General features: G+C 40.5%; 1 protein-coding gene across 1 annotated transcript; it reads right to left on the bottom strand.

Moving 5' to 3' along the window:
- Positions 1 to 6899: 6899 nt before the first annotated feature.
- Positions 6900 to 10128, bottom strand: LOC139453744 (E3 ubiquitin-protein ligase Midline-1-like). The gene is made up of 3 exons (XM_071235211.1): positions 9843 to 10128; positions 9283 to 9390; positions 6900 to 8521 (listed from the first exon to the last, which is right to left on the bottom strand). Exons 1-3 carry the CDS (start codon positions 10126 to 10128, stop codon positions 6900 to 6902), a joined length of 2016 nt encoding a protein of 671 aa, XP_071091312.1.
- Between the last annotated feature and the right edge of the window lie 4801 nt (positions 10129 to 14929).

Below are 14929 nucleotides of genomic sequence, written 5' to 3'. Positions count from 1 at the left end.
TAATATTAATGAACAGGGGTGTCGTATGTTCTAATTACCCCATTTTAGTGTATTCCACGTTTTGTAAATATACCGGTCAGCTCAAATAGGTCGTATTAATTAGGCGGTAGACGAAACTGCCTGGTCCACGTATTGTCGAGGCGTAACACTGATTGTTTTAGATACGTCAGTCAGACTAAATGAATCAAAGGTCTATTGTATGTAACTTGCGGTAACCAGAATTTTCCCCTGAGGCTGCAGAATTTACATATTTCTCGGGCACACATATCTCAAAAGTGAGGAAGGTGGTAGGAGGTTTTAATTTTTTTGTTGAATATCCATTTTATTTTTGTTGAGTGTGCAAGTAGTGGGTAAAAACACATTATATCATTAGAGTAGCATTGAGGCAGTAAAGGAATGTCAGGTAGTGTCTGAGAAAGTAAACACAATGTGGTTAGTGAACAAACGGTGTTCCATAAGTGTAGGCTCGTTATCTACAATGTCTGTGCCGCATGTCATGGGCAGGCTATATACACAAGGTTATCACACCTCTCCCCGGCCACCCGCCTCGTGACTGCTGTCAAATTATGTCGCCTTGAGAGGCTGGTATACTGGTATAGCAGTAGGCAAAACTACAAGCTCATTCAACATTAAACTTTTTGTTTGTACTTTACTTACATCGTGCAGCACGTTATTACGCACGTTTTTCACATTTTGTCTCAAAATTCTTAAACATGTCACATTTATCATGTATGATTGTTTTGGTCATACAGAGATCATTTGAACTATACTTCTAATTGTACCAGCTCTGCGAATATAATCAATCATTCATTCATTCAATCAATCAATCAATCAATCAATCAATCAATCAATCAATCAATCAATCAATCAATCAATCATTCAATCATTCAATCAATCAATCGATCACTTTAAAAAGACGATTTTAGAACGTTTTAATTACTTGTTTATTCAAGTGTTTTTTTAAGATCGAACCTATTTTTTTATATGAAAGTACATGTACAATAATAATAATTTTAAAGTAACTATGATCATATGTTACTAATTATCAGGGTGGATTTTGATACACATAGGTTGTTAGGCAAGATTTGAATTTGAAACTTTAAATTTCTGTAATTATTATTAAGAATGTTTTAGAAGAAGTTTTAATATAAGTAATTAAGGAAATTCAAAGTGTTAATTTCAAATCCTGCCCATCAACCTGTGTGCACCGACACACCCCTGTGTGCACCAACACACCCCTGTCTGTCCCAACACGTGCTTTGATGATTACACTTATTAGGGCGAGTGGGTTAGCCTCAAGTAGCTTGTCACCTCGTTGCTCTGGGTTGGTTCAACACATGGTGTCCACCGCTATATTGCTGAAATGTTGATAAAAGCAGCGTAAAATCAGTTACTCATAATTATTGTAAGTTTCAGATTTATACTGGTTGTAAGCAGAGGTAAAATGTGGTTTAACGTCGCGTGCAAGATTATTGTGCACGTGTGTGTGTTTGTGTGTGTGTGTGTGGTATAGTATAGTCGGTGACCTGGTTTTGTATGTGTGTCATCGCACCTCTTACGGTGTATATCCTTGCTCATAACATCAGTTGATCATCGCACTTCTACGGTGTATATCCTTGCTCATAACATCAGTTTGTCGTCGCACCTCTACGGTGTATATCCTTGCTCATAACATCAGTCTGTCATCGCACCTCTATGGTGTATATCCTTGCTCATAACATCAGTCTGTCATCGCACCTCTATGGTGTATATCATTGCTCACAGCATCAGTCTGTCATCGTACCTCTACGGTGGATATCCTTGCTCATAACATCAGTCTGTCATCGCACCTCTACGGCGTATGTCCTTGCTCATAACATCAGTCTGTCATCGTACCTCTACGGTGGATATCCTTGCTCATAACATCAGTCTGTCATCGCAATTTTACGGTGTATGTCCTTGCTCATAACATCAGTCTGTCATCGTACCTCTACGGTGTATGTCCTTGCTCATAACATCAGTTGATCATCGCACTTCTACGGTGTATATCCTTGCTCATAACATCAGTTTGTCATCGCACCTCTATGGTGTATGTCCTTGCTCATAACATCAGTCTGTCATCGCATTTCTACGGTGTATATCCTTGCTCATAACATCAGTCTGTCATCGTACCTCTACGGTGTATATCCTTTCATATAACATCAGTCTGTCATCGCACCTGTGTGGTGTATATTCTTGCTCATAACATCAGTCTGTCATCGCACCTCTACGGTGTATATCCTTGCTCATAACATCAGTCTGTCATCGCACCTGTGTGGTGTATGTCCTTGCTCATAACATCAGTCTGTCATCGCATTTCTACGGTGTATATCCTTGCTCATAACATCAGTCTGTCATAAGTACCTCTACGGTGTAAATCCTTGCTTATAACATCAGTCTGTCATCGTACCTCTACGGCGCATGTCCTTGCTCATAACATCAGTCTGTCATCGCACCTCTATGGTGTATATCCTTGCTCATAACATCAGTCTGTCATTGCACCTCTACGGTGTATATCCTTGCTCATAACATCAGTCTGTCATCGCACCTCTATGGTGTATATCCTTGCTCATAACATCAGTCTGTCATCGCACCTCTATGGTGTATGTCCTTGCTCATAACATCAGTCTGTCATCGCATTTCTACGGTGTATATCCTTGCTCATAACATCAGTCTGTCATCGTACCTCTACGGTGTATATCCTTTCTCATAACATCAGTCTGTCATCGCACCTGTGTGGTGTATATTCTTGCTCATAACATCAGTCTGTCATCGTACCTCTACGGTGTATATCCTTGCTCATAACATCAGTCTGTCATCGCACCTCTACGGTGTATGTCATTGCTCATAACATCAGTCTGTCATCGCATTTCTACGGTGTATATCCTTGCTCATAACATCAGTCTGTCATAAGTACCTCTATGGTGTATATCCTTTCTCATAACATCAGTCTGTCATCGCACCTCTGTGGTGTATATTCTTGCTCATAACATCAGTCTGTCTTCGCACCTCTATGGTGTATGTCCTTGCTCATAACATCAGTCTGTCATCGCACCTCTATGGTGTATATCCTTGCTCACAGCATCAGTCTGTCATCGTACCTCTACGGTGGCTATCCTTGCTCATAACATCAGTCTGTCATCGCACCTCTATGGTGTATATCCTTGCTCACAGCATTAGTCTGTCATCGCACCTCTACGGTGTATATCCTTGCTCATAACATCAATCTGTAATCGCACCTCTATGGTGTATATCCTTGCTTATAACATCAGTCTGTCATCGCACCTCTACGGTGTATATCCTTGCTCATAACATCAGTCTGTCATCGTACCTCTACGGCGCGTGTCCTTGCTCATAACATCAGTCTGTCATCGCACCTCTACGGTGTATGTCCTTGCTCATAACATCAGTCTGTCATCGCACCTCTACGGTGTATATCCTTGCTCATAACATCAATCTGTAATCGCACCTCTACGGTGTATATCCTTGCTCATAACATCAGTTTGTCATCGTCCCTCTACGGCGTATGTCCTTGCTCATAGCATCAGTCTGTCATCGCACCTCTATGGTGTATATCCTTGCTCATAACATCAGTCTGTCATCGCACCTCTACGGTGTATATCCTTGCTCATAACATCAATCTGTAATCGCACCTCTATGGTGTATATCCTTGCTCATAACATCAGTCTGTCATCGTACCCTACGGCGTATATCCTTGCTCATAACATCAGTCTGTCATCGTACCTCTACGGTGTATATCCTTGCTTATAACATCAGTCTGTCATCGTACCTCTACGGCGTATGTCCTTGCTCATAACATCAGTCTGTCATCGTACCTCTACGGTGTATATCCTTGCTCATAACATCAGTCTGCCATCGTACCTCTACGGTGTATATCCTTTCTCATAACATCAGTCTGTCATCGCACCTGTGTGGTGTATATTCTTGCTCATAACATCAGTCTGTCATCGCACCTCTACGGTGTATATCCTTGCTCATAACATCAGTCTGTCATCGCACCTCTACGGTGTATGTCCTTGCTCATAACATCAGTCTGTCATCGCATTTCTACGGTGTATATCCTTGCTCATAACATCAGTCTGTCATAAGTACCTCTACGGTGTATATCCTTGCTCATAACATCAGTCTGTCATCGTACCTCTACGGCGCATGTCCTTGCTCATAACATCAGTCTGTCATCGCACCTCTATGGTGTATATCCTTGCTCATAACATCAGTCTGTCATCGCACCTCTACGGTGTATATCCTTGCTCATAACATCAGTCTGTCATCGCACCTGTGTGGTGTATATCCTTGCTCATAACATCAGTCTGTCATCGCACCTCTATGGTGTATGTCCTTGCTCATAACATCAGTCTGTCATCGCATTTCTACGGTGTATATCCTTGCTCATAACATCAGTCTGTCATCGTACCTCTACGGTGTATATCCTTTCTCATAACATCAGTCTGTCATCGCACCTGTGTGGTGTATATTCTTGCTCATAACATCAGTCTGTCTTCGCACCTCTATGGTGTATGTCCTTGCTCATAACATCAGTCTGTCATCGCACCTCTATGGTGTATATCCTTGCTCACAGCATCAGTCTGTCATCGTACCTCTACGGTGGCTATCCTTGCTCATAACATCAGTCTGTCATTGCACTTTTAGGGTGGATATCCTTGCTCATAACATCAGTCTGTCATCGTCCCTCTACGGTGTATGTCCTCGCTCATAACATCAGTCTGACATCGCACCTTTACGGTGTATATCCTTGCTCATAACATCAATCTGTAATCGCACCTCTATGGTGTATATCCTTGCTTATAACATCAGTCTGTCATCGCACCTCTACGGTGTATATCCTTGCTCATAACATCAGTCTGTCATCGTACCTCTACGGTGTATGTCCTCGCTCATAACATCAGTCTGACATCGCACTTTTACGGTGTATATCCTTGCTCATAACATCAATCTGTAATCGCACCTCTATGGTGTATATCCTTGCTCATAACATCAGTCTGTCATCGCACCTCTACGGTGTATATCCTTGCTCATAACATCAGTCTGTCATCGTACCTCTACGGCGCATGTCCTTGCTCATAACATCAGTCTGTCATCGCACCTCTACGGTGTATATCCTTGCTCATAACATCAGTCTGTCATCGCACCTCTATGGTGTATATCCTTGCTCATAACATCAATCTGTAATCGCACCTCTACGGTGTATATCCTTGCTCATAACATCAGTTTGTCATCGTCCCTCTACGGCGTATGTCCTTGCTCATAACATCAGTCTGTCATCGCACCTCTACGGTGTATATCCTTGCTCATAACATCAGTCTGTCATCGCACCTCTACGGTGTATATCCTTGCTCATAACATCAATCTGTAATCGCACCTCTACGGTGTATATCCTTGCTCATAACATCAGTTTGTCATCGTACCCTACGGCGTATGTCCTTGCTCATAACATCAGTCTGTCATCGTACCTCTACGGTGTATATCCTTGCTTATAACATCAGTCTGTCATCGTACCTCTACGGCGTATGTCCTTGCTCATAACATCAGTCTGTCATCGTACCTCTACGGTGTATATCCTTGCTCATAACATCAGTCTGTCATCGTACCTCTACGGCGCATGTCCTTGCTTATAACATCAGTCTGTCATCGCACCTCTATGGTGTATATCCTTGCTCATAACATCAATCCGTCATCGTACCTCTAAGGTGTATACCCAAAACTCCAATATTTACAGGCAGCCGCCTATATATTATACATGTATATTGCTAGGCGCACCGTTAAACAATAGCTATATAAAACAAGCTATTTTTCAGTTTAAATAATCACAATTACCTAGTCTTTTGACCTTGAAAAATGTCGCATTGTCTCCCTTTGGTAAAATAATAGATATTATTTAAAGCGCGACCATACGACAAATGGCTAAAATGTCGCCTTGTCGCATTGTGAAGCTTTCGTTAATAATTGTTTTAGTAAGGGCGACAACGTGACAACCCGACGATGTCCCTTCAAAGATTCCATACTTTTGAGTGTAGATTAAGCGCACAAAAAAACCCACATATATGATATATAACATGTATTCCTTAGAATAGAGTTAGAGTTAGACAAAATTCTGTTTACATCATTGTAACCACCAGGAGCCAAACTGACATGATTAGGATTAACTTTTGATATTCATTAAATATTTGGTAAGCATGTAAATAAAGAGAACACAAAGGACGAAATACGATAGTCTCATCAGGTCTCCCTATCACCTGTTATTGAGGACAGAAATACAGTAGAAGCATATCTATCAATGTTGATAACGTCACACTGTCAGGTGTGATGTATTATTTCAATGATCAAAGATGAGAACCCCTATCCCGTGTGTCGAGTTATACAGACACCCTGCTACACTAGGCTAGAGAAACCGGTTCCCACAACTATCACATCTGCCTGTATTTAACAGAGCTCGCACCATGATAACCAATGTTTGACAGCATGAACAACTATTTATATTGTCGTGGTATTAGGGCACAATCTTTAGGGGGGATTCCGAGTACGAATAGTGAGTAAGTGAGTATGGTTACTATTAGGTCACACTTGGATTTGAAGATGTGGACCCTGTCCTTAGCGATGGAGTGTAGGGATATAGAGAATCTCACCCGAGTGTCTTTTGATATCAAATAAATCAACACGAGTTGATAAAAGTGGAAAGACTTGCCGAGGAGTTTTTCCACTTTTATCAACAAACGATATCTCCTGTGGGAGCCAGTTTTGGATGATAATGTGTTTATCAACCAGTGTATTATATAAACCTTTTTTGTACTGTCTGAACGCTAAAACTGTTCCTGTATGGAACATGACCCTAAAAGTCTCTGTTACTTGAACACCTGGATGTGTTCTTTACAGGTCACATACAGGCGTCCATATTTGTCCTTAAAGACGCCCTGTGGTACGTCCAGCCCATCATCTGGCGTCAGGACGTCTCGGACATACTCCCCAGCTTCCGTCAGAAGTATGACCTTATGGACCTCTCTGTCGACAAGCAGGATGTCTCCTTTGTGCTTGGACGTTACCCCTCGAGGCACGCTGACAACTGTATCCCCATGGAGGGTGTACTTGAAGAGTAACTCCCCATCACATGATAAACACAGGAGAGATTTAGACACGTTGTCAGACACTAGAATCCTGCCGCTATGTGTTATGTGCAAATACTCGGGGTACTGTATGTATCTGTTCGACACTGACATGAGTAACACACCTTCCTGGTTCAGAATGTCCACTGATGAAGACACGCCGTCGCAAACACCCGCCGCTATCCTTGCCTCGTCCATACAACTGACTCCCCAGTACCGACGTGTTGTTGGTATGGACTTGGCCATGCTAAGGCGTGGATACACTGATACCACATAAAGACTCCTTTGCCACGGAAGACTCACAAGAACAAGATTGTCTCCGAAGTTTGTTATTCCAAACGGACTCTCTTCTAATTTCAACAGTTTCCGCAATGGCTGGTCGTGCTCTGTGTAGAATTCTTTAATGCTTTTGTTGGTCCAATCAGTCACAACAACAATATCAATTCCTCTCACAGAGATTACAACAATGTCCTTAATTACAGGAATGGTACTGTCAAGACTGGAATTTACATTAAACCGTTGATGTAAAGTTGGATGAAAGGTATCATAATCAATTATCTCTTCGTAGTTTGAGATGCTGTTTCTGAGAGTGATTTTGCTCAATGCATCCGTGAATCTGTCCATATGAGCTTCAAAATTACTATCAGCAACCCTCGTAATGTCCTCTTCATGTTTGCTGTCTGTCAATGTCTGTGTGTCTGATTTAGTTGCCTGATACAAATCAAACACTTTCGTTTTAGAGTCTGACGTCAAAACATTGTCTATGCAATAAACCCGTTCTTTCCTAATTTTGACAGCAATTTTATCTGAGTGTAATTCTTCTTGTATTTGCTTAATCTCTTTGGACTTGATCCTGTTCATTTCATCAAGAAGTTTCTTCTTTTCGACGCGTATCTTCTCCATCGCTGTCTGACTTTTCATAATAATCTCGGCCTCAACTTCATCAGTTCTGTTTGACACCACTTTCGTTTGTAATTTGCGTTTTTCAATAATATCCATTTTCAATGCTATTTCTTTCTCCAGATCCAATTTGGTCGCCATCAGACTGGCCTTGACCTTGGGAAGAACATCGCTAATGACTGCAATGCTTTTACATTTCCTATGGTCAACGTTGCAGCAGATATGACAGATCGTTTTCTCACAATCTCGGCAGAACATTGTGACTTTTTCGTCATGGCATTCACAAACGAAACTACGACTTTTCTCCCTTGTTGCGATGTCCTTCACGTCGTGGTTTTGTGACATGGGCATACGACGATGCACACGGATACATCTGCCACAGAATGCAGCTTCACAAGAAGAACACCAAAGAGAAGCTGGAGTTATCTCCCCTTTGTCCCTGCACACGCTGCATATGTTTTGATCTAGAACAAAAATAAAAAAGTAAAACCTCTTTCCATTGATCGAATTTACACTATGCTTGACCATTCGGGTGAATTATTTGTGAAATAATTATATAACCTTTTGACACATTTTTGATGAGGGGCCTGGAGTTAGCAGCGGGTTCGTTATTCGTTATTCGTTTTTCGAATAACGACAAACGATCCGGCACCGGGTTCGTTATTCAAAGGCTGTATATTAAACAACTACAGTAATGTGGTCAAATACACTGACACTCATTTAATATTTGACAGCAGGTTCGTCTTACATCGTTGTTTTTCGTAATTCAAAAGTACTGAATAGCTGAACGGTTGTTGGGAGACAGACTACAGACTATCTTATATTTAATAGAATTGTTGGACATAAACTGAATAACGAACCCGGTGCTGGCTTGTATTTCGTTATTCGAAAAACGAATGATGAATAACGAACCCACTGGAAATACGGTATCTTATACAATGTATTTGTTATACCAAGTCTGACTAACGAATCCTGTGCTGGTTTGTTTTTCGTTATTCAAAAGTACTGAATAACTTAACAGCTTTTGGATGATGATGTAAGACGAACCTGCTGGTATATTATAAATGAGTTTCAGTGTATTTGACCACGTTGCTGTAGTTGTTTAATATACAGCCTTTGAATAACGAACCCGGTGCTGGCTTATTTTTCGTTATTCGAAAAACGAATAACGATTAACGAACCCGCTGCTAACTTCAGGCCCCTTTTTTGATGTACAAAATAATACCTTTGTATTTTTGTGTAAAATCGTCCGCCAATCTGTGTGTGGCGTGGCTTGGTTTCAGCTGACTGACGCACTCCTCTACTGGAGTGTCTGCACTGCATGTGCCCATTTCTGGAGACATGAAATCAAAGATTTGAATTCTTTGAAGAGTAAAAGTATTCCTAACGATTAATATTTTGTACTGTTTAATTTGAGAATGATGTTTATAAGAATATATGCTCAAGTGTCGCCATGAACTAGTCACTAGTGACCGTCTCCGTGGTTCAGTGGTATTAAGGGGCTAAAAAACAAGGACTGATCGGCTCGGGGTCAGTATACTGTGTCTGAATGGGGTATTAATGTTAAACTGTGGCATGGTATCTCAGTGAGCTAGCACTATAAATCAGCATCAGTTCGGACTAGTACAAGCACACACACACGCACGCACGCACGCACGCACGCACACGTGCATGCACGTCGCTATTCAAATGCAATAATCTTGGACGCGAAGTTAAACCCCATTTCATCTCACCTCACCACTCGTCATCTTTGAGTTCGTTAAAACGAACTTTTACAGCACTCACCTACAGAACCGTATCCAAAGTCGTCCTTCAGCCCCTGTATCACATGACTTGGTTTCAGCTGACTGACCCACTCCTCTACTGGACTGTCAGGGTTGGTCACCTTCGTCAGCTGTCTACAGGATGGACATGGGATGGACCTGGCTTGTTTGGCTTCAGGTCTTGTCTTGAGGCATAGCAGTAGGCAGGACTTACAGAATGTATGGTTGCACTGAAGTGTGGCTGGGTCTGTGAACACCTCGGTACATACTGCACAGGTCAGGTGACTTACTATAAGGTTCTTGGCCATCTGAAACATGAACTGACGTGGAACAGTTACACTTTCACGGTGTATTCCATGACATACACAGTGTTAAAGTGACACGTCTGTAAGTAATATTTGACACAGATTACTTAAAATGTAATGTCATGTAATGGATAGTGTGGTACTGAGAGACATTATGTGTGTTTCTGTAGACAAACACGGCTGCAAATCAATTGGCATTACAGTAAACTACGTTTATAACGAACTGACGGATATAACGAACTGGTTTTTTTACCCCGTCCATTTGCTGTTTATATGCTGTATACGTGCTTATAACGAACTACGGTTATTGCGAACTACATTGGTCCCTTTAAGTTCGTGGTAACCGTAGTTTACTGTACATTATTTGTTTGTTTGTTGTTTAACGCGCATTTCGGAAAATTCCAGCTATATGACGGTGGTCTGTAAATAATCGAGTCTGGGCCAAACAATCCATGCAGTGATTGACATCATGAAAATCTATCTACGCAGTTCGGAAACAATGACATGCATCGACCAAGTCAGCGAGCCTGACCACCCGATCCCGTTAGTCGCCTCTCACAAGCATGGGTTGCTGAAGACCAGTTATAACCCTGATCTTCACTAACCCGGTTTCTAAACTTTGATCATTTGAGCACAACTACGTTTTAAACATCGATTATTGTAATACAGTGTAGAAACATCATATTATAAAGATATTATTACACCTATGTCTTCCGGATTGTAAATAGAAGTTTTCAGGCGGGAGCGTTTTGGGGATGGTAAATATCCTTTACCAGAAACAAACATTGTATTTTGGAAGAAAAGAACTATTCTCATTTCTTACAAACGGTAACAAGTTTCAAGTTTTCACGGAATGTGCGCATATATATATTGTTTGATTAGGTCAGTGATTGATCAGTCGGACAATGCCAACAGTCAATATAGTTCCAACTGAAACCTATTATTTAGACAGTGGCGTAACTACATATAGACAAAACGACAATTGCCTACACACATTTTATGTTCTACCTGCCTTGGCAATTCACCGGTCCGCCCGCTAGTAATTCTTTTTAGAATAAGGCAATGACTTGATAATTATGATAACGAGGTTATCACGTTTGTGTAGTTTGGTAAATATCCTGTATGGGGACTATACACGTTTTATTTAACTCGCCAATGCTCTCTAAAATACAATGGTTATTTACCATATATTATATTCCTAATTTATAGTTATGATACGGAAACCCACTCAGCTGGTAATCTCTGGATATATGGATAAGTGCCTCGTCGCTATATATATATATATATATATATATATATATATATATATATATATATATATATATATAGATACTGATTTTTCATCAATCGGAACTAGTTATTAACAGTACAACCCTCATCAAGAAAAAGGTTTTCACAATGATTATTATTGACAAGATTTCTAATGATAATGGAATGGTTTTGTCGCTTATGTATTACCATAAGATTATGCATGATGTCCCAACATTGACCATTAGAGATGACCCACCTATTTTGATCACAAAGTAACTGCACATGATACGATTGTAGATTGTAGATAAACACCAGGATGTCGATTGCAACAATGTGGCTGTATCAATATAGGTCATGATGTCACCTCCTCAGAGGGAATTACAATGTGCATTCTAATACACGGATTCACATATTCACATGACAATTGCTATGGACAATCAACTTTTGTGTGGTTAAACTCATTTGATGACAAGAAATCACTTATCGTTTTATTTTAATAACACGACCGGAGGTCTGTTGGTATATATTGAGTAGGTTCCAATGTTTTCAATGTTTTTATAAAGACATGTATTTACTTGCACAAGATGTTAAAACAATGACGCTTTTAATGTTGTTTCAGAAATACATCGTACGGTTACATTTACCATACGCTAGTCCTAAAGGATCAGTTTGTCGAGTTTGTCGAGCAATCATCCAGCAGCTCCAACCTTTGTTGTTTACATTTCACACCTTTTGAGATACAATCGAGCATGCTCTTTCTATCAAGATTTCATACGACTCTTGCTCAGAAGTTGTTTGATCAAGGTTACAACATTCAAGGCCTCAGTAAAGCTTTCAAAAAGTCTTGTGGTAGACATGTTGAGGACGTTTCCAAGTTTGACGCACCAATGACAAAAATGATGTCCGATGCAATTCCCTCGACTCGTACAATATGTTCCCGTGGAATTTCAGGTGAACAATTGACTTGCCTTTGCATGTGTTTGTGACGGGTGCCAACGGTGGGGCAGGATACGCTCACCTTTTCGCGAACACCTGGTATCATTACTATTTGAAAGTGATTCATAAACACCTGCTCATATTAAAGTCGGAATCGTACAATCGACTCTGCTTTATGCAGACATTTCTATTGGATATGGAAAGGGTTTTGTCGCTTTTTTTAAGTAGCTGATGGTGGCTTTGTGATCTATTTTGGTTGATATTACATAGGTTTCAGCGTTCTCCGCCCTTGTTAAGACAAGTTTTTCAAACAGGTTTACATGTTACGGATGTAACTATTCAGGTATTCAGGTACACATGCTTATGATATAGTCGGAAACGTACCATGAACTCTGCCTTTAGCACAGATTTCACATGATTATGAAAAGGGTTTTTCTGTTATTTAAAATTGAAAAGTCATAATATTTACTTAAACGAAAAGCATTTTGAACACTAACTTTGTGCCTAAACAACATGTAATTGCACAAAAAGGCTTAAACTACCGTACTTACATTGTCGCTTCTACATGGCAGGTGTCTGACTGACTGCTAGTATTGTTATCACCAGTACAAAGAGCAACTTTCGACGCAGGTGATGTCATCAAGATTATTTGATATAGGCATTGTACTGTTTCAGAATTCCTTTTTAGAGTTGCGTCCCTTTATCGCGTCAGTAACCGCTGTTTATGACCCCTGTTTTCTCAGTTCCGTAACCGTGCTCGTGAGTTTCAACACTTGGCAACGTCACTGTCTGATTCATAAACACCTGCTTATGATAAATATTATTATAGTTGGAATCGTACAATGAATGATTAAGTATCATAATGAAAATGTTTTTTGTCGCTGTTATTTAAGACCGAAAAGATGTTTTAGATGTATAACAGGTAAAAAGAAAACGCTGATATGTCGTATCATTAGCATGGGTTCATGTATAGTGTTCCCATGGTTTTATTTCATTGCTGATACCCCGACAACTTGATTCAATGGACGCAATATTAGATCATTTGATCTTCTGGTCCAGACTCGATTATTCAGAGGTCGCCGTTATACAGCTGGAAAATTGCTGATTAACAAATAACATATTTGCTCATGCGAGATAGCGCTAGACGTTTTGTTCACATGGAACAAGGCCGGGGGGACAACTCTGTTTAACTTTTCCTGGGGGTTTCCAATAGAGCCTTTCCTGCAATACCGTCAATGTAAAAGGACGGTTACAGAGAGCGACTATTGGTCAATGTTATTCTGCTACAAGAGTCGGTTACCGAGAGCGACTATTGGTTAATGTTTTCTGCTACAAGGGTCACAGAGGACCATTTTGTGGAGGTCTTGTTTTCAGACAGGTAATAATGAAAATATAGCATTGCTTTGCATGACTATCTTTGCCTTGCAACAGTTAACACTTTCTGAATATGTTCAACAAGTTAACCACCGCCACCGTGGTCTAGTGGATAGAGCGTCTGCCCTGGGAGGGGAATGCCGTAGGCTCGATCCTCGACCGCGTCATATAAAACGACTTTCAAAGATGATACTTGTTGTTACGCTGCCTGGTGCTCGGCATTAAGGGGCTAAAGCAAGGACTGGTTGGCTCGGAATCAGTACACTGTTCCTGAGTTTGGAAAGAAAGAAGTGATTGCATTAAGATCTTTGGTTAATGTTCGAGACAGAGACTTGGTGACTTATATGCTTAACCCAGCGGTATATCTCTCTTCGTACGGATGATTATGGAGCTTTGGGATCCAGTACGAAAGAAGATTGGACATGTCTTTATGTTTTAGCTTCGAGTCAAAAGTTAATAATACTGATGCTTGGTTTTGGCAGATTTCTTCTTCAGTCATCATACTGGCCTGGTATTAGTATCTGGTATTACTTCATATGCCACTAATACCAAGTTCTTTCATGTGTCTTTTATACCAATCTGACATTATTATTTCCTCTTTCACAACCATGAACATTGAGGTATTAAACAGTCATATATGCCAATAACACCAGTCCTTAGCTTCAATCACCATCGGAATTCCCATGGATTCACCATAGGGCAACACGGGTTATTACTACCTGACCTAGACTGTACATAGATGCAAGGCCGTGAAGCATTATTATAGTTCCTCTTTAACGTCTTCCCATCACCAACGTTATCTGTTCAGGGTTATGGTTGACCTGGAGACACTATGTCATTGCACAAAATCACAAACCAGGAAGAAATACATTTATTGGACAAAAGCCAAAATACAAACGTTGTTCACCTTCAAGTAAATACAGGTGATGCCATGTTGTTCAGGGCGGCATTGGATGAGAACAATGATAGAGTCAAATATTTATGAGAAGAGTAAAGGTATAGATCCACTACATACCCAGGGTTTAATGTAAATGGATTGTGTGGCAGCATTGCTCTATATTAGGCTATAGCTGACAGCCTATGTTAAAGTTTTGTATACCAGAAGATTGTGAATATTAAATATTTACATGTAGCAACATTTACAGCGTCATATTCCAGTAATCGTTATTAATCAAGGCATGTCACCATTTGTAACATCATTGTGAGTCATAAGGTGAGTTGAGTTGAGGTGTGGTGTGGTGAG

The sequence above is a fragment of the Haliotis cracherodii genome, unplaced genomic scaffold (assembly GCF_022045235.1).
Source record: "Haliotis cracherodii isolate W230 unplaced genomic scaffold, xgHalCrac1.p SCAF_10, whole genome shotgun sequence".
NCBI lineage: Eukaryota > Metazoa > Mollusca > Gastropoda > Lepetellida > Haliotidae > Haliotis > Haliotis cracherodii.
This window is presented reverse-complemented; position numbering and strand designations above follow the sequence as displayed.

What these genes read in the sequence shown, in the direction of transcription:
- LOC139453744 (XM_071235211.1), bottom strand. Translation starts at nt 10,128, where the DNA reads ATGGCCAAGAACCTTATAGTAAGTCACCTGACCTGTGCAGTATGTACC. An exon ending in CTTTGGATACGGTTCTGTAG is followed by an intron (nt 9,391 to 9,842) that starts GTGAGTGCTGTA and finishes TCATGTCTCCAG; the next exon opens with AAATGGGCACATGCAGTGCA. An exon ending in TTTTACACAAAAATACAAAG is followed by an intron (nt 8,522 to 9,282) that starts GTATTATTTTGT and finishes TTTTTGTTCTAG; the next exon opens with ATCAAAACATATGCAGCGTG.